The sequence below is a fragment of the Pelecanus crispus genome, chromosome 6 (assembly GCF_030463565.1).
Source record: "Pelecanus crispus isolate bPelCri1 chromosome 6, bPelCri1.pri, whole genome shotgun sequence".
Taxonomy (NCBI): Eukaryota; Metazoa; Chordata; class Aves; order Pelecaniformes; family Pelecanidae; genus Pelecanus; species Pelecanus crispus.
This window is the reverse complement of record NC_134648.1, coordinates 5,279,909-5,307,481: the sequence shown is the minus strand read 5'-3', so window position 1 is coordinate 5,307,481 and position 27,573 is coordinate 5,279,909. Positions and strand designations below refer to the sequence as shown.

The 27,573-nt window shown below is 40.7% G+C and overlaps 1 protein-coding gene across 3 annotated transcripts in view; it reads right to left on the bottom strand.

Annotated features, from left to right (window-relative positions):
* The window catches only part of NAV2 (neuron navigator 2), a 233,966-nt gene that overhangs the window by 93,037 nt on the left and 113,356 nt on the right, over positions 1–27,573 (bottom strand). For all 3 annotated transcript variants that reach the window (XM_075713174.1, XM_075713175.1, XM_075713176.1), the window contains 4 exons: positions 16,633–17,731; positions 13,783–13,895; positions 10,181–10,289; positions 7,810–8,199 (listed from right to left, as the gene is read on the bottom strand). In XM_075713174.1, the coding sequence (XP_075569289.1) occupies positions 7,810–8,199; positions 10,181–10,289; positions 13,783–13,895; positions 16,633–17,731 (1,711 nt within the window). The remainder of the gene's footprint in view (positions 1–7,809; positions 8,200–10,180; positions 10,290–13,782; positions 13,896–16,632; positions 17,732–27,573) is intronic.

Sequence of the window (27,573 nt, the reverse complement as noted above, 5' to 3'; positions counted from 1 at the left end):
TGAAGTTGGTCTGCATTTTCCATCATGACATTGGAATTAGACCATATGATCTCTCCTCGTGTTTTCCACCATGTCCTTCCGTCCGTTACTCTTGCCTGACCACTCTCCGATATAATGCCCATCACACCAGCACCGTATTTCATCTCTCTAACCAAAGGATGGAACATATAGCCTGTCTATAAACCTGTGCCTGAATTAAATTCCATTCTTTGATCCACGTTAATTTCAACAAAGATAATCAGGAATAGGATTAGGTCCCGAACTTTCAGGTTGGGACTGCTAATACAATGCCCAAATCCCTAATATTAGATCAAATACTACCTTTCAGGTTCAGAGAAGCACAAACCTATTGCTCATGTCATTTAAAATTTAATTTTATATTTAAGGCAGTCTGTAATTTATAGATTAACAGACTTTTACTAATAATCAGTAACTATTTGCAATTAACAAACTAATGAATAACCTATTAATGGTTTTGAAGATGCTCAAACCCAAACATGGAGTAAACCCAGAAAAAACAATAAATGACTTGCAGTCTCAAAAATCCTAATCACTGCTGAGAAGGATATACCTGTTCCACAAATGGGTAAAACAGGAAAAATGAGATTATGATAAACTTAATACGTATCTTTTATTTTCACAGTTTACCTGGAGAAATGTCTCCCCTGTAAATCACTAATAACATGAACAGTAGCTGCTTATTCACACTGTCCAAACCAGTCTAGAAGCAAAACAAGTCCACTCCTGTTAACTACTTAATCCTCAGGCCTGGGGGGAAAAAAAAAAAAAAAAAAAGAAAAAAAAAAGAAGAAGTCTACAGAAAGAAGTGGCTTCTGTGAAATCAGTACTTTTCTGTTTGGAGAGGTATTAAGACTGCCTGGCACTTAAGTCATTTAGCAGCCATCAGATAACAATTGTTGGGCACTACTGCCCAGGGCTAGATTTATTTCTACATGTGTTCTCAGCTGGGTCTCCCTTTCAAGAAATCTGCAGGCTTGTTACTATAAAACTTGCATTTGCTAAGGGAAGGAATTCCAAGGACAGTATAGCCTGTAAGGGGCTTGGGTGGCTGCTGCCACTATAGGTCAGATCTCATACATAGAATCATAGAATGCTTTGGGTTGGAAGGGACCTTGAGAGATCATGCCTCCACATCTGCTCCCTCCAGGACAACGGCTTCTTATCGAGCTTCTGAAGAAACCGGTTTCCTGTGGAATTAGCAGTCTTAGATGGCTGTAGTTTAAGAGAAACTGCCAGTATGTAAGAGAAGAATGTTAGACTGAAAGAAAGCATCTCTCAGCTCACTGCAGCCATTCCTGTTTCAAAGGAGACTCTTCTAGTACACGATCCTCTTTCCCACCCTCACCCAACCTGTCTGCCAAATGCACCTTAAGCTTAAATTCACCTTCCTCTCAAGGAAGAGACTTGCTCCAGCATCATTTTTAAAACTCTTTTACAAACCTAGTCAGCCATCCCAGACGATGACATGGAAAACACCCAAGAGGTCAAATCCTTCCATGTGTGCAAACGCCACTCTGGACCCCAGTGAAACATGGGTGGAAACTCAGTGCTTGGAGAGGACAACGATCCCACCCACCACACACCGGCTGCCAGCCTGGAGCAAACTCAAGATCCCCCAGAAGCAGGCAGCTGTTCAATGGGGTTTTGCATATGCCAATTTTGATTTAAATGCCTGAATCCTTTCTCAGAATCGATTTCAATGAAAATCATAGAAATAAGCTAAAGAGCAAGCGATCCATTTTGCATTGTCCTCTTTAATTTTGTTAGGGAGAGGAACGACGTGCGACCAAAGAGAAGCAATGAGGGAGTGCTGCTTCTCCACAGGTTCTCAGCAGGGTCAGCAGCAGAGCAAGAGTTACTCCGCAGCGACTTTCAACTCCCTTATGCCTACTCCTTTCCTGCAGATGATCCGCATCGACAAAGTGCGTATGATTGCATCTCCCTCTACTGGCTAGCCCCAGAGTGGGACCGTATTTTATCCTTTAGAAGCTATCCTTTTGCTCAAATTACAAAAACCTGTTGGCACTGAAGCAGCAGTTCAAACACTGCCGAGGTGTTTATTACAGAAACAAGCCCAGAGTAGGCTAATGGCTATGAAACGGTATTTTGGTAGGCACTGACAATAGGACAGTATGTACAAGTAAGGAAAAAATACAGCACACCACAACTTGCGAGTTCCTTTTCCTGACAAACACTACATATGACCTAACACAGCCCTTCTTAGCAGTGTACCGAATAAAAAGCTTGATTCCAGCTGATCTCTAAGGTTATGACTTCCAGGCTACGATGTTTTTCTATGCTGAATCCCACACTGCAAGAAAAGTTCTATGAGAGCATGTTATCTGAGATACCATTTGTGATAAATGATCTAACACTGTTTTATTGATGAAGCTGACACCAGAACTATTCCTTAACTGAGTGCAATATTGAAAAATATTTAAAATAATACACATCATTAATAATTTTGAAAATGCTTATGCAACATTCTAGGCATGTCTCCTGTAGAGATCTTCAAGTATAGTTCTTGGAATAAGAATATTATTCCGATTTAAACACAGCCATCATTTTTTCTTTTCATTCTCACAGCACCAGGACATCCATGACTTTAAATCCAAAAGCTAGTTCTGAACCAGTTTCTATGTAGTTTACTAAGAAGTCAGAAATCAAGTCTTCCTAATACCTTTTCACAAAAGTAAAAATTTTGAGTTTGCTTGCCTGGCCCCTTCACTGTTTGTGTTAATCATCTATTTACCATATGCAGCTACTATTCTGCGATGTTGAAAAGATCAAAATGTAAGAAGCCAGTCCTAGCAAGGACAGAAGGCAGTTCAAATAAACACTCTGTTCAGAGCAGAAAAATAAAATAAGCCTCCTTTGATTCTTAGTCACGTTGAAGTGTTATAGCCATATAAGGAATGCAGTTTTACCCATCCACTCTATTTAGATGCAATCTTATCACTGAAATCATACCATTTAAAGAGCAATGTCCAGTAAAATGACTAACCCACTGTAACTCGAAGCGTACAGAAAAAATACAGTGGTAATCACCGTGGCAAAAAATAGGTCGGAAAAAGACTGTAGGTAGCATTGAATCAACGTACAGGGTGAACAGGTTCTCATTCAGACCACTGTTAGCTCAGCCACTCTCAGTTTCTAGCTAGCCATGCGTTACCTGGAGCAGCAACCATTCCTGTTACACACAGCTTCGAAAGAAATGGTGTCTCTTAACGACTGGTACCAAGAACAAATTCTCATTCGCAGCAAACCGCACAGTTCTCCTTTTCTTTCTCTAAAACCTTAGCCCAAGTGAAGGTCTGTTATGCCACACATGAGCCTGACATCTGAAAAAGATGCATCACTGTCTGATAAACAGAACAAAATCAAGCAACTGCGCTGCAAGAATCCTACAAATACCAATTACACTCCAATATTCAATGAAACCAGTCCTCAATTTCAGCTCTTCCTATCAAACTCTTCTTTGCCTCCTGATAGATATAACTCCTAAATTTCAGCCTGCAACAGAACTCTATTTCAGTGATGGTTTTGGTCCGTGCTACTCACGGGTAGACAGGCCTCTGCACCACAAAGAGGATTTCTACCCAGGGCACAGTGCTTTTGCGTGGGTTTGATGGACCTGAGCAGAAGCAGGGGGTAAAGCCTGATTCGCCAGCCCAGAGTGGCCTGCTCTCCCTTTTAGCATCCTTTCATCCATGTTCCTCATTCACCTGCTTGTAGTGCTTGTAGAAAGATCCCCAGGGAGCATGAAGGCTTGAATAAACAAGAAGGAATTATAACCCCATGAGCATCGTGCACACAAACACGTTAAGAGGTTGTGAAAACAGAGATCTGGAATGGGAATCTATCAGCCCCAAAGCATCAAATAAATGGGGAGGTTAATAAAACGGTAAAAAGTCTTCCCCTCCGCCAACAGCCACTGCACCTGCGGAAGGAAGGTCGCTGCAAGGAGAATTTTAGCGTAGGGCCCCTGAACATCGATGCAGGCTGAGCCCGTCTGTCCTCATCTGATAGCTGAGGGAGCAGCTCACTGCTAGGCTGGCTACGTGAGGTACGAGAGAGTCACGAGGTAACGTTTCTTAATGAGATTCACCCAGAAGAGTGAGCTGGGCATGCCCCAGAGCCCAGCCTGGCACGCAGCAGAGCCATGGTCCATGCACAGGGCTGCTCACATCTGCCCTGCCTCAAAGTTCGGGCTCAAGGGCGGCTGAGCTGTCAAACCATCAAATCTACATTTTGTTGCAACATAGCTGGAACAGCCATGCTTCTGCAAAAAATTGTTTTGACAAGCTGCATTTGCAGACCTAAAGCCATTTCCTGAGAAAATTTGTGACCAGCGCTAATCGGTATATCCACGCTGTTAATTCTGCCTAGAAAGCTGCACAGTAGGGTAATGAAAACAGGGCAGAGGATTAATTAAATTAAAAGAAAAGAATTTTAAAAGGCCTTTCTGACCAACAGCTCTGTTGCTGCATTCCAAGGACAGATGAAAAGGAAGTTAACTCTACCTCTCATTAGAGAGAACTGGGGGCGCCAGGGGACGGACCTGACGCACAAAAAGAGGTAGGAATGTGTACGTTAGTAGCTAGAGGGAGACTTAACTGGACAAAACCTTCCGAACAAACCCAAAAAAGCCATGAGAGTTAGCGTGCCCACCTGGGCCAATTTTTGGGGTGGACAGGTGAGACAGTTCTGGGCTCTGAGGTGCCACTTTCTGATGAGGCTCTGACGCCTCCAGCGCAGCCAGCCGCCAAAGGAGGTGGGCTGGGCGCTTACTCCCCACCTCACACAAACGCCAGTCCTCTTGCTTGGTCGTTTGGTTGATGTTTTAGCTCCCCCAATAAGACAACTTCTCACCTTTGATCCACTCCCTGGAGACTTGCTTAGTTTAAGACGTATTTTCTGCCCGTTTGGAAAAGATACTCTTTCTAACCCTATGAAAGCAACCCCGGTGTCTGCCAGAGCTCTGCTTGAGCAGAGTTACTAAAGGAGGCCAAACGAAACTTCCCATGACCCACTACATTTCACAGAAAGCATCAGGATCACAGGGCTAAAATAGTTTATCTTGGCTATTGGATTTATTTTGGTTGTAACAAATATTTTGGCTTCCTTCCCTTTCAGTTTGCCAACGAAAACACAGATCCAAGGTTTTCAGACTGCAGGATTGTAGCAATTCTGAAAAATGACAAAGTGAAACACATACCAGCTAATAAAGAGCTATTCATGCTATAAATGCCCTCTTGTGCTGCTTTCCACATACTGTAACTCAGCTCCTGGAAATATCGGGCCTGTTCGCCCTAACATTGATCTCAGAGATTTGTTCTGCAGCAAGTCACACGAATGCTTTCTTTACAAGCAACCGCTCCGATTTCTAAGCGGTGTATTATTCCTCTCCCACAGAGACACAATGCTATCCTATTTTTTTTTATCATTGGGAACAAACTGACATTGGGGAAGATAACTTATGAAACATGCTACCAAAACATCTGTTCATACTGGAGATGGTAATCCAGGATTATTAGGTGTCAGTGAGATTCACCAAATGCAACACCCTCATTTTTCTTCTCTCTCTCCACTGATACTGGGATTATATCCAATGCCGTTATTGCAATTCAATAATGCAATGTTCCCTTCTCAGGCAATCTGCACACACGATTGCTCTCCACAGACTATGTAACCCCAACACTGTGGGGCTGCTTCCAGGAATGCTCCCTCCAAATGTCCACTGGTGCAGCAACGAGAGGACCTCCAAACCCTGCCCACAACCTGGAAACCGAGCTGGATCTTTCTGATGGTGGATTGACCTACAATACAGATTCTGCCCTTGGAACTTAGTCAGTGACTACAACAGTGTTATATAAATCAATAAACCAACTCACATTATTTAGCAAAATAGGCTTTTGTAGCTAAAGGCAAAAGATGTGGAAAAGAAAAAGGCATTTGTACACATAACTCTTCTTGTCCTAAGAACTTTAAATTGAGATCTCATTTATCTTTCAGTGGTTGGTTATACGAGTAAAACCTGAAAGTTATCTTCCTCCTCTAAAAACCAGTGGGAAATAAGAGTCAGGTATTCAGTTAAAGATATTCTAACACTCAAGGCTAGGAGTGGGGTGTTGTGGAATATATGACTCTTCTACTAAATGTTGTATTCACCATTTTTGGTATTATTCTTGGTATATAACTCTCTGCTTTGGTGACAGAAGTACCAACTGGCAAAAACATTTTATTACATTATTAGTCTCTTAGACTCAAGATCTAAAGACCACTCTTGTATTGTCAGACTGTGGAGACGGCCATTTTTTAGCCTACATGACGACCAGATAGACACAGAAAAGGAAATGATACACAGAGATGCATGAAGGCACAGATTTCTCTGGAAATATCAATCATAAACTCAACAGCTTTCTTACTCTTTCCTTTTCCTGAACCTGGAATCTGAACTTATACACTAAGTAAAGATCTGCAGGGGCTGGGGCTTCTCTAGGATATGAGCAGCAGAAGCCTGAACTGACACAATTCTGCCAGGGACACTTCTCAGCTCATACTCTAGGTGTTTTATAGAAACCACAGTGCTACTCAGAATTTATTTTCCTTACTTCTAGACCAAAATTACAGGCACAAGTTTGAATAAAAGTCATAGTCCAGAGGAAAAGCAATAACTGTTTCTACAATAAACACTGCAAAACTCGGGTATAAGCTGATTTATTTGAGGAAAACACAAGGCACTTTAGTGATATGACGCATTATTAATGCAGCAACAGCTACTGGTGCTTTATCTGAAACAGAATTTTACACTGTTTTTTGCATCAGCTTCTTTACTATATGCTTCCCTAACAAAGAATTAAAAATGAAGTGTCTGACTTCTCAAAAAGGACAGTGTGAAAACATCCAAATATTCACAACAGACAGAATTAATGGAGGTTTCCAGATTGCGTAACTTAACTGGTTAAGTTAGTGACAAAGCAGCAGCTGGATTCCAGCTTTCTATTTCAGTAAGAGACACTAAATCTCCTGAATAAGCCAATGCTACAAGAAATGTCACTTACAAAAAACTACAGAAAAGCAAAGGATGTAAGATGGCCAGACAGGGAAAAGGCTGCCACAAAGATAAATATGTCATTTACATCTCAAAGATCTGTTTTAACATCAATCTAATGCTGATGTATGTGAGCTAAGAAAAAAAATGACTGTACTTTCTAGAAGGAATTGAAAACGGACGTATTGAAGTGAACGCTGACTTTGGAGCAAAGAACAAATCCTTTTTCCACTCAAGACAGAGGTAAACAATTGAGGTAAAACCTTGTTAATAATTGTCTATCAGTTCATATTTCTGCACACTAACTTGCTCTTTAGACTGTTTTGCGTGTACAACTATTTTACCCCACACAGAGATGTAAACTCATTTCCTTCCAGTCAACTGTCCCCTAAAAGTTCAGACAGTCTAAGGGTTCAGTAGAAGTACAGAAAATGCCTCACTCCCTCCATCTTGTGGGCGTAAATGAATGTTGCAGCCTGTGTTTGACTTCACCACGACGACTCAGGAAAACATTCAATCATGTGCAAGAGATAAATCATGTGCTTAAATCCCACTGACTAAATTAATTGCCATAATGAGCTGTCCCTCCAAATGCTTGTTAAAACTAGTAGAACATCTTAGGTGGGGTTTTGTTTTTTTTTTTCCTTTCTCCAAATAATCACGGGAATACAGCGTCATTAAACACAAGAATCACATGAAGTATAGTATTTAAGAAGAAAAGCAAAGGCACTTACCCACTCGTGATGTCATCAGCTCTGATATTCTTGCCCAGCACATCCCCATCGCTCATATAGCCAGTGGCGTCCATGGTGATACCTTCCAGATCGATTTCATCACTTCCCTTGTCCGTGATGTCCACGTGGCAGACGCTGCTACCGCGGGACGCTAGCTGCCTCCGCAAAGGTGCCGAATACATGTAACGTCCCGACTCCGTGTTGATGAAGCGGCTGGCGTTCCCTCGCGGAGGATACCCGTTTCCCATCGAGGGAGCATCGCCTGCCTGCAGGCGGGGGCTGGACTGCCCCAGTCTCCACGACAAGGGGGTCGGTCGTCCCGTCAAGCTGAGGATGCTGCGGCCGCTTATCTCGGTAGTGACGTTGGTGTCAAACGTAGTTTCCAATGTGCTTAAAAAAAATAAACGCGTTTGATTAAACGTGGCCTGCGGTACAGAGCGCCGTGAGATTTCAGGTGATTGCAAGACTCTACACCCTGAACACTCACCACGTTACAGACTGTACGTAACAGCATTAACAGAATTCACCTGCTACAGTGCCTTGAGAGAGTTAGGTCCATTCCTCTGACATTGCTCTGAAATAATGATACTCTTGCACCCAGACCACCAAGCGTTCAACACCTATGTGAGAAGACTTATGCAGGAACTTTTAAACAGATTATCCACAGTATCAAAGCATAACTTTTTCATCTTCAATCATACATAACTCTTGTTATACCATGGTTTTGCCACTCTAGGATATCAAGCTGACTAAAGAAAAACCAACTGAAGTCCTGTTTTTCTGACACATTTTCTTTTTTTGTCCACATTCATGAAAGTCCTAATACTCCAGAGATGTGGCCAGCACCAAGACAGTAGCTATTTCTACGCTGAGGAAAGGATTAAATGAAAAAATAAGAAGAAAGGCAAAATAAATTTATTTTTCAAAATCTATTTTATAGATGCATGAATTGAGTATATTTTTCAAAAATATTAATAATATCTTTACAGAGCTCTGGTTACAAAAGCATTTTAGGTCACAGCCTGTAAATACAGTTTTTGACAAGTGTCAGCTATGTTAAATCTTCCACTCTCCACGTCTGGGGGTGTGAATATATTGCATCCCTTCAAACAGTAATGCTAGTACGGTCTGAGAATGCTGCGACCTCTTATGTCAGTAGTGACATTGGTGTCAAAAGTAGTTTCCAATGTGCTTAAAAAAATAAATGCATTTGATTAAATGTAGACTGCTAAATAGAAGCTTAGAAATGGGACTGCTACACCATGAGATTTCAGGTGATGCGTATAGATTGCAAGACCACTCTGAACACTTGCAGATTAGTTGCAGCTAATTTAGTTGGCAGCTAACCCATAGCTGCAACTTCTTTTACCCACAGGAACTCCCCTTTTCCTTTGCTGCTCAGCTAACATAGTGTTATTTCTTTTTTTATAGTGGATATTTGTTAAAATAAGCAGCGTTGTACTATTCGCAATACAATGTTACGTACATGCTGCAAAAACCTATGTAACCTCCAGTTAGAGTAATTAAACCATAATAAGCTGTCACATTAATTGAAGTTTGAAAAGAAAAATAGCATTGGGAGTTCATCTTTGCAAGCTCTGCCTCAGTTTTAGATACCGAGCCAAAACACAAAGTGTTCCTCCACTGAAGTCATTTAGGGCTGCAATCCACAAGGCACCGAGCACTAAGCAGGACTCCAACCTCATTAGGGGCCAAACAGCTTATTCCCCCAAGCTTCCCGTTCAACACTGAGAAGATCTGAGTCACAGAATGTTTGAATGTAACAACAGTCTTTGTTTATTTAGAGCATATTTTTAAATATTGCTGAAGATTTTATAAACACTGCTTTACAAAGAAAAAGCGGTTATATACACGGAAGACTAATAATATTAGAAAAATCTGTTTGTCCAAAGATAGGTCAGGAATTCAAGTTAGGCACTTTATCAAGTGGGTCACGCACAGTTCACCTGCTTATTTAAACCAAATATTACACATAGGGAGAGAGGGGTGTAAGGCACTGAAGTTGTTCAAGAATAAGATGAAGAAACATCTTAAACTGTAACCTATATTCAAACATCACCTAACCCTTTTAACCAGCACTGATTATTCTCCCCCTTTGATTCTATATCCAACCCGCCACCACCAATTACTCATGGTACGCCTCAATAAACACTGAGCACAGTTCCGAATCTGTGCTTTAAAGACAAAAAGTACAAGATCAGAGGAGGCTGGTTAGCCCAGTTGGTTGGTTAGAGTATCTTCCACTGTCCATGTTAATCATTTTTCAAGGATGCAACCCAGCCAGATCTAACAGATGTAAAGTAAAAGCACAATGATTTCCGTTTTCTTGTAAACAAAGTCATGCCATTACCTGTGAGTGACCTGGGTTCCCCGTAAACTGGACATCGTTTCCTCCAAGTTCTGTCGAAGATCGGCAATGTTTTTCACAGTTCGTAGCCGCCGAGTTTCTGGATCCTCTCCTACAGGGAAAATAAACCATTAGAAAGGATAAGGCAGGCAACACCACAGAACTGAGCCATTACCTCTGCCTGACTCTGTCTTGAATGCATTTTTTCTGACTTTCTGTTATTTAACACTCTAAACTGATTACAATACAGATACCCTTGCCCTATGGCAGGCACCTGCCGTTGCCGCAGCCAGAGCGAGAATGAGCTCTGTCTGTACTGTTAACTTTATTTCACAGGCTGCCTTTGCACCAGATGTTTCTGTATTGTCATTTCCTCATATGACCCAATTTAAATCCTGGTTAACTTTCAACCTCATTAGAAGATATACTCCATCAATACCACCCTTTCCATCTCATATACTGACACAATTAGCATCAACTCGACACAGCCAATTTCTCCAATGCTATCTTTTCACCAGACCTTCTTTTTCCCATTTTAAATAGATCTCATTCTGCAACAGCAGCTCTCCAGTAAACTAAATTGTGCTGACTGGGTGCTCCGTGCTGAGTGACATTTTAGGTAAATTAGCCAAAGTTTCTGCTTGTCCACAGCACAATGCAGTTATCATTACTTAAATGTGCTACATGACATGAAGCTGGGGCATGCCTTTTACTTTCCCTGGCATTTAGAAATCCTGTTCTTTAAATACTCTGTCCTAAAACACATTTATGTCCTGTTGTTTAAAAGTAGAGTTTATATACATTAAAAAAGTCCTCCTAGTGCCTCAGCATAATTTATTTACTGGCTCTCAGCTGTCAATTAAGAAATGCTTTGGTTGCTAACTCAGCTGAGCTTTATATAGTTAAACCTTCCAAGAGGTTGAAGAGAAGTGAATTTCTAGTAGTGCCGACATACTCTTTGTAAGCTGAATGCTGAAACAGGAAACCTCCAAAAAGCTGTCACAAAAATTCTGTTGGGCACAGAAGGAAATGATTTCATTCTAGAGGGTTTACAACTCATGACTAAAGAAAATACCACAGCAAATTTAAAACTTTTCAAATTTTGTATCGGCCTTCTCTGCACAAGTAATGCATTCTTAAGCTGCCAGGGTGCTGGTCATCCATAAGATTGCTAGTTTGGAAGGCTATCTAATATTACACAAATCAGAAGTGTCAAGGACCAGATAAATAAGCTGTTGTTGGACCTTTCCACATTCTTTGCTTTAAACTTCATGTTTCTGACAGATGCCAGGTTGGTGGCACAGGAAAACCAAGTCACATACACTTGGCCTGCAAAGCAGCAGTAGCACAAACTACTCACCGAAGTGCTGGAGCCCCGACTACAGGGAACTCTCCAGGGAGAGGAAGATAGACTTTAATGCTGATACAATCATTGGCCTTTCTGACACAAACAACAATGGCACAGGTAGCGTTCACGTTAGCGATTTTTTTTAATGGGTCTCTACTCCCTGGGAAATAATCTCCCTGAGATAGAACTCACTTAGGCCAAATGGTCAAACAATTACGATCTGGCTGGATTGGCAACAGCCACCTAACAAGACCAATTCCTTGAGCCAACGGGTCTCTGGGACAGAAAATATTTTCTACGCTCATGGATCTACAAATTTTTGCAGTAAAGAACATAAAATATTTATAGGCCTTTAGCCTAACAAAGGTCACAGTGCTCTTTTACAGATCATTTCTTTCATAGACATGAAGGCAAACAGTAGATAATTTCTGAAGAGAACATACATGAGACTAGGTAAACCAATTTCTATTGAGATCATTCTGATGCCTACATTGATACAAAATTTTTACTTAAATTACTTTCTATTGCTTAAATTATAAGTATACATAAACGAAAGACATTGGATAGTGTCACTGGAACTTAATTACTAAATCAGTTAGGTCTTCATCAATAGGCAGTATCATTAAACTATTCAGCTTCAGTTTTCCCCACCTATGCTCTCTTTTGTTTTATATGTGCTTTTCAATTAAAAGCATCAATAGCTACTATGTAGAAAGAGAAGAAATCTTTCCCTTATTCTAATTTATTTGGGTTGAGGGACCATTTTGTTTTGCTTGCTCCTTTTCCCCTAAGACTCCTTTATGGACTGCTGCTGTCTATGGGGTTTGGCTGCACACAGCTGGGTTTTGCAGCTCCATTGTTTGAGGTTGTCAGCTGCCTTCCATTTTTGGATCTCCAAACTTACATATTCTACTTGAATAATACTTTCTATTTACATAACATCTGTCATTAAAGACTAAAGACCTTTTGTGATCTATAAACACTTCTCCATTTACAGGCTGAAATACGCCTAGGCTAGGCAATATGATGATTAAGAGGTAATACTGAAAAAGTTTAAGCAGCTGGATACTCTGCGTTTCTTACTTTGAACTGGCTCTCAGATTTAAATATGAACCCAAAAACATTCTCAAGGATTTTATCCCTTGTGCCATTTATTTGCCTTTTAAATACTTAATCCACCTATATATAAATCATACACACAGATACGCTCATTGATGCAATCCTGCAGCCCTTTTCCTCACCAATGACCCTGCCTCTTGCCTTTGCCATCAGCATACGTACAAACAGGTATAAACGCAGCACAGACAGAATATGTAATGCGGTATGAAGTTAATCCAATTGTGACACTTTCAGCCACGTGATTTTTCCAAGCAGGACAATCAGTTTCAAAACTTACATTAAACTGGAGGACACCAAGACTAAGTAAATGAAAAAACCTGAAATAATTCTACTGATGAGATATACTGCAATAGTATGCAATAAGCAAAGTCGTAGACATTGCTGAAATTGGAATAGGAGGAGACTTGACTGTGATGTTAAAAGCACATTTTAGATCTTTAGTACAATATGGTTGCTAAAAATTGCTTTGTTACACTGATAAACTTAAAAACTATTGCTAATTACCATATACTTCTTACAGTAGCATGAATTCTAGAGAAACATATGAAGTACTTCTGAATTTAGAGAGCTAGTATTCTAATTACAATCAGTTTCAGCTTCTGTATGCTGGACACAGTAAACTGTAGTTGAATTTTGGTCTCCTACTGCTGCAAAGACCCCTTCTCAAATTGATCAGGTTCATGTGAGTGAATACTGAGATTCCCCCAAACCTATAAACGAACCAAAACATCAAGAAAATTAACTTAATCTCTTCTGTAAGCTTTGAAGCAAAGCTTTAAAAAGTAAAAAACAAATAGCAAATGTTTGGGAATACTTAGGATCCTTATATTAGCTTAATCTGAAAAGGTGCTGCACATCTCCTAGAAAAACATTAAGTACTCAGAATTCCTAATGATTTCAAGGAATTTGGGGGGGCACACCATTGTGCAGAACTCGAGCATCTAGTATTCAGATTATTGACACCTGGTTTCCATTGCTGAAGAGCTGAAAGAAATATCGTAACTAGTAAGAAATAAAGCATTAGGAATAAAACCAAATTAAATCCCCGCCCTAAAGAGGGAGCTCCTGCCTTCAAACTTCCTTTAGCCCATTCTTATTTAACCGGACCACAGTCAGTAGGTCATGTTGCAAGACATACCTGAGAGGTCTTCGAGAGCAGGCTGTCCAGCTTTGACATAAAGAGCAGAATCCATGCTGACCCCTCCTGTGCTGGCCTCAGCTGTTACGTTCCCTTCATTGTCTGTCTGTGATCTGGAAGGCAAAACCAAACAGAGATGTGCAGTCACTCTCCATCAAAGGTATGTCCAGTATAACAACTAGACAACTGCACCTGCCATCAGCCACTCTGTCCCTCTCTCCAGAATAGGCCAGCAGACTGATTTTTACATAATTCATTAGTCCCATGTTGAATTATGTCCTAGAAATGGAAACAAGCACTCAGCTGTAAAAAATAAAAAATTCATAGTTAAAGATAGGCTTCACAGCTCTTCAGACAGGGTCTTGAGACACTTGGATTTCCAGCTAAATTTTAATTACCAATAATATCAGTTGTTGTGGCTAATCTGATCCTCTCTAATAAAATCTGTATTGCATGAATATAAAGCAAGTAGTGCGTGATGGCGTATTACACTCCTGCTAGCTTCCCTTCAACGACTAGCAACGTCACTAACTTGTATTTTAAAAGAAATTACTGGGTGAAACCAACTTCAGACTCCATTTTATTGTCTGACATTGTGGCTGTCAGGAAATGAAAGGTGATGTTGTAAGAATCTATTGTCAGATTTGAGTAATATATCTTGACTCATTTAATTTTACTAGTTGCATTGTGTTTTGCTCGTGGAGCCACATCAACAAGCGGCTCGAAGTTCTTCTGTCCAAGGGGTAAGTGCTGTACAAAAGTAAAGACACAGCAGGGAATTACTACTGCAATACTCTTAATTTCAGTTGACCCTATATGAAATGCAGAACAATTTCTCATGTCTTTTACTTTAAAAAGAAAAAAAAAAAAAACCAACTCAAACAAAATGTAAGTCTACAGGCAGCTGAAAAGTTTAGATTAAAGCAACCTTAACTGATGGCAGAAAAAACCTGAGACTACTACTGCAATGCATTAACAAGTGCATTTTGCAGATTCAAGTGTTTGGATAGCAAATTTATAATAATGCTGTATGCTTGCCTTGCAAATCAATACAATTTGACTTATCTCTTTCCTTTTAAAGCCAGCAAGGTTACACAGTTTGGCCTTTTTTCCTCCCATGCTGAAAAGCATACATTATTTTTTCAATTTCTCAGCATTTTCTCCAGCTGACATTAGGTAGTTTCGTTACTGGTTTTTTGTAAAAAGTTGACTAAATACTGCCTAGAGTTTATTGGTATGTTTAGATTATTGAAAACATATGGATTGCATCTGCTTTTACACTTTAGATGATGCTATCTGTGTTCAAACTAAGATGAACACCAAGTAGAGTGCTTTTTACTTTATCTTTTGATAGGACATTGTAGTGAGAAACTTAACAACCCAAAGCATCACGAACACATTTTTGGAGGTTATGAGGGATAAACAGTACAGCAATCAGTTTGCAATCACAATTTTCTATTTAATTACAGATTAAAATAGTACAAACTGCACCAGCAATTTTTAACTCAAAACAAATCTGTAAAAATTACTAGTAGTAGATCCCACCTTCAGCCAAAGATGCAATAATAATGCTGATGTATGTAGATGAATGCAAGAGCAAGGGAAATCAAGAACATGTACTATTAACATTAGTCAGATGACTTTTTCCCAACTGGTTCCTTTTCATGTGACCGCATCCCAGAAGGACACCTGGCACTTTATTCCATATGCACAGGGAGAACACTCAAGGGGTCTGAAGACTCAAGGGTCACTCTTCCCATTTTGCATTCCTACATAGGCCTTTGGCATCCTTCTCCTTCAGGTTCATTCCGTTTACACTCACTTTTATCTAAAAAATGTGGCCAACTATTTCTTACGCTACATCTGCCAAGAGATCAAAGGCAAAAATGCGTATAGTAGAACTGAAAAAATTACGGGAAAGGGCAACAAAGATGACCAAAGGTTATGAACAGCACCTCTACAAGTAAAAACTAAACTGGCTAGGACACCTTAGCCTAGAAAAGACACATCTTAAGGGAGGGAAGGATATGATAGAGGTCTCTCAAATCATAAGCAGCAAGAAGAGGACGAAGACAGAAAAAACGCCTGCATTCTCTTCCTATGAAAGAATTAAGTGGTCTCGAAGAAAACTAGGAGATGGCTGTCAAAAGGAAAAATCCCACCATCTGACTGAGGAATTTCTTGTGTCATGGTCAGGCTGGGGAGCACGCCCTTAGGAAGCTTTGTTATTGATTTCTCTCTTGTTACTCTACTAGTAATAGTAGATGCTAGTAGTATCCTCTACTGCCATTGTCAAACAGAAGACACTGGACTAGATAGAGGTTAGCTGTGATCCCATACGGCTGCTCTTTTGCTTATCTCATTCAGGGTTCATGCACAGAACAGCAGACTTTGTGCCTGGTCTTACCTGTACTAAGGCATTTTTATTTTATTTTTTAAGATTTCCCAATACTGCTTATAGTGAGGCACCTCCACTACTGTTAGCCACACAAGAGAATGAGCGTATCTATGTCATAAATTGGCATTGCTACAACTTTTCAAGCTATGACGCATAAAACAAACCTAATCCACATGGTACAGAAACATGTACCTGGTCGAGAAGGTGTTAGTATTCTCAACTGTTAGTAGGGTCGCATACAACAATTATTCACCCTCCTGTCACAACTTCTTATATGTCTTAGTCCGACGGACTTTGCCAACAGTTTTTGTGTAAATGTATAAATTGTCTACTACCTTAAAGCAAGAAACTTTTAGGTGATGTGGCATTCATCTTGCTGCCTCACCGACCTGAAAGACTGTCCAAAACTAAGTGTCACATTCAAAACAGTTCACTGGAGAAGTTCACCATACCTGTACATGAAGGGAGCTACCGTGGCAGTGTTCGGGTGGCTGTATTGCTGTTGGGGATGAGGTAGCTGAACACTCACAGTATTGCTCCCTGTGGTGTGTGTTGTCGCGGTGGGTCCGTTGACAGCTTGGCTGCTGCTGCTGCTGTTGAGGCCTCCTACGCCTTTTCCTTCTGAGGAGGCTAGGCTGGACGAGGAGCTGGAATGCCTGCTGTCCAGCTGAGACTTCTGATGAGAGAGCCCCGAGCTGGCTTTCCCGCTGCGGCTTCTCTCGCCTTCCTTTGCAGGAACGGGGGCACTTGAGGATTTCCCTGCGGTGTTTTTCATTCCTGGTTTTGGTATTCCACTGTGCGAAGGTGCAGAGGCCTCCTTCTTGGCACTATTCAGCTTTCCTCCTTTAGGGATAAAGCTTGCGATCTTCGAGGACTTTTTTGGCATCTCTGTTGTTGCTAGGGCTGTCTGTTCTTCTTTTGGTTCCTCTTTCACGTCCAGCTTTTCAGTGACAGATGTTCTCTTTGCAGTGTCTTTACTTTTATCCTTTTCCTTCTCTTTCTGTTTCTCTTTATCCTTCTCATTACCCTTTGGAGAACTTTTCTTATTAGTTAGTGCCCGGCTAAAAGTCCTTTGTGCAATTCCCTTGAGTGCAATTTTGGGACTACTGGACATCGATCCCGGATTGTTCACATTCTGATTCGCGGCATCAATTTCTTCGCTTTCCTCAAAGCTGAGAAGCGTCTCCAACTTTTCACAACTATTGTCCCGAGACCCCGGACACTCGAGCGTCGTCCCTCCTGCTTTGGAGCCTCCTTTGCTATTGAAGAGTTTTAATTTTTCAAGCATGGATTTTTGACCGTTGGGAGTTGCTTTAGCGATTTCTGATGGTGGCTTTGGAGGCTCTGATATGGGCTGCTTTACGGATAACATGGAAGACGTAGCTGTGTGCTTAGCACTGAGGGACTTGCTGCGCCAAGGTTTAATAGCAGAGCTGGGCTGAGGGATGGCTGATGAGTTATTGCAACTAACAGTACTGCTGCAGCTTTGAACTGAGGATGAGACATTTTCATTCATTCCTGTGGGCTGGGAGGCTGTACTGTCTGCAGGCTCTGGAAAAAAAAAAAAAAAAAAAAAAACCAACCCAAAAAACCAACACAGTAGTACCTGATAGTATAGCTAGTCTGCGATTCTTTCTGTAATGAAACATTAGGAACTTTACACTAATAACATTAAAAAGATAGACATGTATCACTATTTTCAACATCAGTATCACTTAAAGAAAATAAAAGCCAGTTTTCTCTTCCTACGCAGCAGAACAGCAACAAGCTCCTACTATGTAATTTACATTTACTTGCTGTTTCAAGAAAAAGAAAAAGAAGGAAAAAAAAAGAATCTCCCCCAATTCAAACCAAAATGTGTTTTGCAATGTGTTCTCCCTTATTAGTTCATAATACTTTTTCATTAGCAAAAACACAGCACTGTTTTCTAACTAAGGGTTCCCTCTCCTTTTGGCAAAATATTTGCTGTCCAAGTTCGATTCTTAGAAAAACCTCAAATACATTAAAAAAATGCAAGAGTAAGGAGAAAATTAAAACTGAAGTCCTTTCAGTTATTGGGGGGGGGGGGGGGTGAGAGCTTCATATGCAAAAGGTAGAAGAAAACTCCATATACAAAAGTAAAACCAATTGTATCCTTATGCAATGAACCTACATTAAGTATTACCACATATCTTAATCGAGCTGCAAGAGAAACTAGTGGCAGTAACTGTACAGCCCTCCTCCCTCAGAGAAAGCAAATCTTTTATTTAGTTCCTTTTAATGTTATTTGTTCTTGTTAAGAAATTATTTCAGAGCTTAAAGAGAGCTTGAAAAATCACACTCACCTACCAGTGGCCACTTCTCCTCTGAAGTTTCTCTTTGCAGAGTTTCCTTTCTGGAGACGTTACTCTCTCAATTATCACAAATATGTTTTCTGTTAAACTGCTCATGTTTCCAATTAACTTTTGTCATCTATGTCTGTTCGCCTGCCCAGCAGCCTGCTGGGGATTAACGGCTCTTACCTATATTTCCCTGCCCTCTAGCAATAAAGTAAACTGTGTATAGAGCTGCATTTTTTTAATTCAAAAATCAACAGCGGTTGAGAGCGTGCGTTTTCGGCAGCAGGAGCAGCCCTGTGAATTCAGCCCTGTAAATCATGAGCTGCTGCAAGCACACAGGGACTGTTTTACTTCACTTTCAGCTGCTCAGTGAAGATACGGCTCTGTTAACCTCCCTGCTCTGATCCAAACCAGGTCTACTAAAGATTTAAAGCACTTGCATCTTCCTGACTTAGCGTAGAATCGGGTTTCTAAGAGTATTAGAGACTCCCTTAATAATAAACTCAGTCATTTCACATGGTTACGGACAAAGTGGGACAGCAGGAATTAATGATACTTTTAAAAATATTACTCAAGTCAGAAGGTTTCCGGGACTCTGTTATTAACCAATAACTATTATAGTGGCTGGTTTTGCTAGTCCTTTTCCTATGGCAAACTACCCACATGGAGATGGAAGGAGGCAAGAGCCAGATTACAGACACAGAAAGGAATCGTACTTCTTTTAAGCTAGTGCCAGCCTGCTGACTTCCAGGGCATTACTCCTGCTTTACTCTAGTACGGAAGGAAAATCAAGCCTCTGAACGTCCCAAACAGCAATGCCACCTGGTCCTCTAGTTTCTCTGCTCAAGCCTGCTAAATTCAATCCAATGGGTTAAGGAAAACTAAGAAGCGATAGCGCAGGAGTCGCAGCGACTCCCCGGGCAAGGGAGAGCACTGACCCACCGTCGCAGCGCCCGCCCGCAGACAGCAGAGAGGAAGGAAGGTCACAGCTACTTCGGAACGTGTTGCAAATGTTACTCCCTCTGCTTTCAAAAGCCGTGCACCACGGCTTTTGCCTTTATGCCTCTTACCATACGCCGCTGCTTTGTTATTATTTTTATTTCCTGAAGTCCTCCTACCCGTCAGAATCTACTTCCCATGGTGCGATCCCACCGCACCACGCTCCTTTTGTAAACTCGGAAGAAGCAAGCCTTTTGCCTCAGCCTGCCTTCCACAGAAGATGCCCAAACAATGTAATGAAAGCTTCACAAAACTCCCACTTGTGCATCACTTACAATTAATTTGTTTAGCTTCTTTTAAAAAAATAATAATTACCCATCTCAGTATCAGAATATTTCTACAGAAACTGGAAATTCACAGTACTTCCAACGCTAAGTTCCTAACCCAAATGCATTCTGGCCTAACCACGCTAAAGAAAATCTCAGCACAAAGCATACCCACGCGCGTAAATCATCAGAGCTGTCTGCGATTCATGAACATGCCTAGGATGAATTTACAACTGGGTGATGAACCTAATGTACTGATCAATATGGGCAGGGAACCTTTTACTTCTTCTCCCACGTAGTTAGCGATAGGACGAGAGGAAATGGGCTCAAGCTGCGCCAGGGGAGGTTTAGGTTGGATATTAGGAAAAATTTCTTCACGGAAAGGGTGGTCAAGCATTGGAACAGGCTGCCCAGAGAGGTGGTGGAGTCCCCATCCCTGGAAGTGTTCAAAAAATGGGTAGATGTGGCACTTCGGGACACGGTTTAGTCTAGTCTACCCTTGATTGGTTTAGGGTGGACTTGGTAACGTTAGGATAATGGTTGGACTGGATGATCTTAAAGGTCTTTTCCAACCTAAACGATTCTATGATTCTATACTTTCTCAGAAAAACTGAGTTGCAAGGAATAATGGGACTGGGGCAACATAAAGGTGACAAATTGAAAATTACTGGTAAGGAATCCATCTACTACTACTCCTAAGTAGTGCTTATTGCTTTCCATACATATAGAGAAGGCCGGATGAAGTGGGGGAAGAGCTGGTTGCACACTCAGGTAGTACAGCATACGCAGCAAGACAAACCCAGCTCGGGGTAAAATGGTGTTCAGTCGGAGCATGCAGCCAACTGAACAGACTTGGAAAAGAAATTTGTCATCTTCTCAAAAAGTTTCTTAACAACAGTTTGAAAAAAATACAGGCAACGCGTGTATTGGTATGAACAAAGCCATCTTGCATTCACAGAGCCCTCGCATGAGCTGCGACCCGCAGGCTGGGGCACATCCCAAGTACCAGGCTGTGGTCCATAACCTAGCTGTAAAGCCTGACTCCATCTCAGACACAGAGCTAGCTGTTAACACGCCGCAGATTGGCTGCGGGAGCAGAAACTGGAGGCAATCCCCATCAGAACAGATTTCCTGCAGGCTCTACAATGTTTCCCTGGAAGCAAATGGAAGGTGTCAGTTCATTTGGGATGTCATCAGTCACAGCGCAGGCGAGTGCTCCGGTCCATGGACTTTTGGGGAAAAGGCTTTGCTCAGATCAAGTGAAATGGTTTTTTATCAAATACCAAAAGCATTTCTCAAAATTTATTTCCCAGCAAAACCCAGAACTTTTTCATTTCTCCTTCCTCTGAATGTTTTCAGGATTTTTTTTTTCTTTTAATTCTGTTTGGTCACTGACCAAAATACACTTTTTTTGGTTTATTTGCTTTTAAACACAGCATTCGCTTTGTCTGCAGCTCCCCCACATACACTATCCTATTTGGAACTTAATTGTGCTTCCACTGCCAGCGGTGCAGGATGAGTACCATGTAACTCCATTTCCAGAGTTGCTCCTCATTTACAGACATTCAGAGAAACCAGAATTAGGCCAGCAATACTATGGCTGTAACATTTAAAAAAATTAATATATGGGGACATTAACGTAATTTTCAGAGCCTCTACCTAACATTTTCCAGGAAGTAAATTCTATGAATGCTGGATGCTACACATCTTATATCAATGACAGACACTGAGAAACTCTTAAATATACATGTTAAGCTTTGGGAAAGGAAAGAAGATATTTTCTTACACAAGTACAGGGGATTTTGATTCATACTCAGGTGAAATACAGCAAAACTGGAAATTCAAAGTCCTCAAGTTTTTGTTACATTGCACCATGCAAAGTTAATGCAAGAAATAAAAAGTTCTCCATAAAACACACTCTCATGAAAAATGGCCTCAGCTTAAGAAAACTTCTGTCTTCTTAAGATGCTCTGTTTCTTTCTTACAAACAAGTCTGCTGGCTCTTTTACTCCTCAGACCAATCTTGGTAAACGAAAAGGGTTCTGCTGCCAGAATGTAGATTCAAATGCTAGGTTTCCTAATGAAGCAGTAACATCAATACGTGGATAACATCAGCATGCAAAGGGGAAAGTTTTATTCAGCGTAGCATAGGCCCTTCTTTCATGAAAAGGAGAGCAGGTTTCATGCATTCGATTAATAAGCTTATTATTTCCCATGTGTTCCTTTGTGAGGGAGATACATTCTTTCTTCAGCAACCTGCATTAACTAAAACTGACTATAAAAGAAATGTTTTCAAACCCAAGCTACAGTCTACAATAAATAATGATCACTTTCCTCTTTTCAAAGTCAAATCTTGGCCTGAAATCTATTTTGTTCCTAGCATTCCTGTTAAAAAAAGATGTTGGTGGTCTAGTTCCAATGCCAATAAGCACTGTAGCATGGCTAAATCTGATTTCAGCTGCTCCTGCAAAGTCTTAACTGCATCTACAAACCTACCCATTTGTGATTGGAAAAAAAAAAAAGAATCTGAAGGCTTATGATTTAATTCTTCCACTGAAGTCTTTGAGAACTTATGTTAGAATAAAGTCAGGAGAAAATATAGGCAATTTCCCATCATTTGTCATGTTCACTCTAAGCAAGTGGACTTTGATTTGCTCTAACTGAAAACTTTCAAAACCAATCATTATAAGCACGAAAGGCAACACAAAGCAAAGGATGTTCTCAGAGTTACTTCTCCTTAGGAGGGTCAAGAACTTAACAGCATTTTTACTCATTTTAGAATGAACAAGCTGTCATTTTTTATTTCACAGCTATGGGAAAAATAAGTAGTTCTCATGAAGAGACATATCTTTTAGTCCAGCCCATAGATTAGATAACCAAGTTAAAAGCAAATCCACAACCAAATTCTAATTTAGGAAGCAAAAGCAGATCTGCTCTATGACATTACAGTGTCAGAACTGCAGAAAACACTGTGGCAGTTTCATCATTTCCCATCTAGAGGAATAACTGGTGAGTCTTGACCCTTCCCATCCACCCACCAGAAGACCCTCCTTCAAGGTGCTACAAGTAAGAGTCCGACAGAGAAAAGGTTTTAGCTGAGCTATTCTCTTCTTCAGTAGTGATTTATCATGCTCAGCAAACCCCTGAAGTATGGAAATGCCTGCATTTCTGCCAGGAGCTGACTATAAAAATCACAAACTTTCCATAATCCAAACCACAAGCAGGTAGAGCAGAACATTCCCAACAAGAGCAACCTGGCACACAGCCCTTCCTCAAAATAAGCACAACTCTTCTGGCCCACAGAAGTTTCTATTTTGATTGTAACGCTGTTGACTGGAGAGAACTTCAGCTGGGTGGAAGGGACTGGCTGATTTACCAACTCTGGGTGGGCAAGAGGCATGACCTCCACCTGCAAGATGACTGCAGCTTTGTCTTGTCTCTTCTACTCCAGACCACAACAAAAAGCAACAAAAGCATTTTCTTAAAGCAGAGATTGCCAGATAGGGAAATTCTGCGCAACCTGAGAAAAGCCTGGATAGGAAACATTTCGCTTTGCTGAGGTCAAAAACTTCACCAAGCTGAGCAGAATTGGTTCCTTCAACTTCGGTCCACCAGCTTTCCCTTCAGGGTTAATTGCATTTATTGCAACACGAGAGAAAAATTACCTTTGCTCCTTGATATTTTTCTTTCCTTCCATAGGATCTACTTCTTCAAGCTCAGTGTTGTAAACTCTGTAGCTTCAACAGCAGTTCCGTGTATTCACAGAAATATGTTGTACCTCTGAAAACCCGTACCAAAGCCCATGGATATGTCAGTAACTCAACTTCCCTCATTTCTGAAAAGTCCCCTTCGTTCACACAGACCTCCAGTATGTGAAACAACAGTTCTGCTGTTCCCTGGTTGCCAAGACTCAGCGTTTTTGCTGAGGTGAAGGGAATAAAACTGGAGCACAGGCGATCCTTTCCTCATTGTCTTGACATAACTGACTAAGACACTTTAATTCCTTGTTGTTTTTGTTTAGTTACTGTAAAATTCAAAATGCTGTCCACATGACTGCCTAAGAAAGAGGTTGGAGGGACCTCTATCGACCACATACCGGTTAGATTATCATAAAAATAATGGAACCACGTTTACTGTGCCATTCAAAACAAGTCACACTCTCCATTTAATACTAGACAAATACCATTCTTGTTCGTTACTCTCCATTTTCCTCTCATTATTTGTACAATCAAATCCCCCAAGATTTCTCATAACAGAGTTATTCAAAAGCATTAATGAATTCCAGGCAGGGAGCTGGTATGGAGTCTTTCATTAGATTTTACACATAGCTGGAGTGGACAATATGTACACTTAGCAGCCTTGATGTAATGCATCTCTCCTACAGGTAGGTTGTAACAAATACGCCATATACACGTAGCGGTCTGAGGATTGCATGCCAGGGGATATTGCCCATTGGCCTATTTTGATTATTAGTAGTGGCTGCAATCTGGGCTTGGAATGACCATGGAGGTAGAAATGAAGGCAGATTTTTTAACAGAGAAGGGACAGGCAATAGGAAAAAATACCTAAGAGAACTCCCACTGATCAGTCCACATGCCAAGCTAAACTACTTTTGAACTCAGAAATGTCTTACTCTGCTCAGTGAGAAGTCATACAACTGTTCAGCTATAAACAGTAAAGTGGTGAATATCAATGCATTCTCAAACACGGATAATCTATGTTTTAACAGAGGAGTCTATAAACCATATAGAAATGCCAATACTTTACCATCATCTATATTTACACCTATATATGAACATAAACAAACATGCAGAAATCGGTTACATTTTATTTTTTATACTGGGGTCTTCCTCATTTCCTCTCTCTGGTCAGTGAAACTACTCTACAGCCTGTAGCAGCAGATCTTTCAAACCAGGCCTATGTGCAGGTAACGATAGTAATTCATGACAGTAATGAAGGGTTGGGCTATGGCTTCATGCTCATCAGCCACTTCAGAGGTGGTGGCCGTTCTCTGGCACCAATCACACATTCTTTAGGCATATTTGGTTATGGACGAGGAACAGGCAAAAGGCGCAGTAGAGAAGCCACAAATGGAGGGACCAGAGAGGCTGGACGATGCTCTTACCCGAGGAGAGGAGTCTTCTACAGGTGTGGTAGAAACGCGCTGGCACTTACAGAAGTCTGGGACACAGCACCACTGCTGTTTGCTTGCCTATGATTTAATAGTGAACTCTTGTTTCCATGGCTGTTCTGGCACAATTCACCCAGCAGTATGCTTACAAGAAATTGCAAATATTTATTTTAAAAGGAAACATCTAGGAACTGTAAAGGCCATGAAATGCTGGGCCAGCTTTTCAGCTGGTATAAATTAACATGGTTCCACTGTCTCCAACGCAGCTATGCAGATGTACACTGGGCAAGAAGCTTCTTCTCAAGGTTACATTTTACTTCAAAGCTCAGGATTTTCAGCCTCATGAACTATACAGTTAAGAACATGTCATTGGCTAATATTTTTAGGTTTTTTTTCAAAAACTTTACTTAAATTAATTTTTGGCTTGTTTTAGATATTCCCAAAGCATATACCAACTATGGCAAAGTTCTGTGGTCTTGTAAAGCTCCACTTCAGCTGCAATTAAGCCTTCAGCCAGCCTTTGTTTAGGTAAAAGAGGACATATTTTTTAATGCCAAATTCAGTCAGTTGAACAGTCATAAAATTAAGCACGAATATGATTTACTGCATACTCGTATCTTGTCCTATAAACGTGCCATACACTGCTTGTTATATTCTGACAGTCTGTACGCTCTCTTACGGGCACACACCCAACATAAATACATCGCTAAAGATTCACTAAGACGAGCCAACCTTTCAAAAAAATGTATTTGATTAGAAAAGTGAAAGGATGCAAGCAATACCCCAGGATGCCTCTCCCTCCCTCTCGCTCAGTTGCCCGAAGATGAGTATTTTGTTTTACACGAAGAGCTCTTATGAGGATCACCTTATGACAGCAGCCAGTAACCTTATGTTTGGGGAATATAGAGGCATTAATACATTTGGGAAATGGGAGAAATAGGGTGAGTCAACAACATCACATTTATTGAAGTTGACTGAAGAGTTCTGTGCTTAGAAAGGAGAAATTGAATGCCTAAATCTAAACCGTCAAACAATCAGCTACGTAGCAGTACCGCAGAAAAGAAATAGGAATTACAGTAGACCACAACTGCACACCTCTATCGTGTGTCAGTAAGGAAAACCGAAATCATTCAGGAATGCATTATGAGTACCATATATAAGACATATATAAGACAGAGAACATAATTGTCCCATTCTACTCAGCACTAGAGTAAGGCATCAGGTGGAGCACCCCTCTAAAAGAGATTGACAGGCTGGAAAGAGGCCAGAAGAGATCATCAAGACATGTAACAGATTTATCACAAAGAACCTACGAGAAGAGGGTTGAAATAGTAGAGATTGTTTAGTCTAGAAGAGAGATGACCGAGGGGAGACATTGTAAGCCTTCAAACACATGAAGACTGTTATAAACAGGACAGAGATCAAAGAAGAGCAACAACATGCTTAATTTTTAGGCAAGCAGAATCCTGGTGTTAATTTTTTTTTAAAAAGCTAGCTTTAAGACCAAATGGACGCTGGAAGGGATACACTTAAGGGGATCGTCAAGTCCCTGCCATGAGACATTTCAGAACCGACTAGCAAACACCTCTCAGGTATAGGTACAGCTGATTTTGCTTCAGAGTTGGAGCACAGACTCCCCTGGTTATTTACAGATGCAATTCCATAAATATATAATGTACGCTGTAAACAACATCATTTTAAACACACTTCTTTCAACGGAGTTAAAGCCAGAAGGCATATCTACACTGCAAAGTTATGACTCAGATTTGCGTAAGGATATCAGAAGTAGTTTTAGGCTAAGGGACAAGCAGAAACCTAGAGATTCTCCCAGGAAGAAAATACAAACCAAACCACCAGGTTCTCAGGGTATCTTTCAGATTATCCCACACTGCTTTGTTTCTCTCTCTGTTTTTATTTTTTCTCTTGCCACATCAAATTAATGATCACTGTACTATATTCGAGGCAAAACAAATCATACTGAACATTTCGTAAAGACCTTCAATGCAAGTTGTACTTAGAAAACTGGATAAGATTATTCCAACATCTGCTTTTTAGTAGGGCATTCAGCAGAACAACAGAAAATACCAATTACTCTGGTTATGGAGTTGTAGAGACAAATTATGTAAACTTATTTTCCATCAGTCTGACTTAGAGGGGAAACAGTCAGTCAGTAAAAACAGCGAGCACCTCTCGACTGCCAGCGCAGGTGAGCACGGAGGCAGCACCCTAAACGCTACGCAGAACACGCCGTTTGCTTCATACCCGACCTAGATGAAACACTTGTACATTTTTAAAGGGTGGAATGACTGAAATTTATGAAACTATCATACTCTCACTTTGTTAAGCCAATCACATTTATTTCCCAGTGAAAATCTGAAAGTGTGGGTAAATCGGTTTCAAACTTCATGGACTTACGCCTCTTTAAAAAAAAAACAACAAACCAACACTTTTCCACTGTTGCAGTCTTAAAAGTCACTAAGATGAGTGACTTTTGCACAGTCTTATCAAGTCAACACTTCAAAAGTACACATTAGATTCATTCAATTTACTAAAGAATGAGAAACCTAAAAAGAAAACTTAAAAACAAGATGGATATAGAACTGGAGCAAAAGTAACTGCTCCAAAAAGTCAAACGAAGGACTTTTTTTCTAAATCTATATGGACGCAATTTTCAGTCAT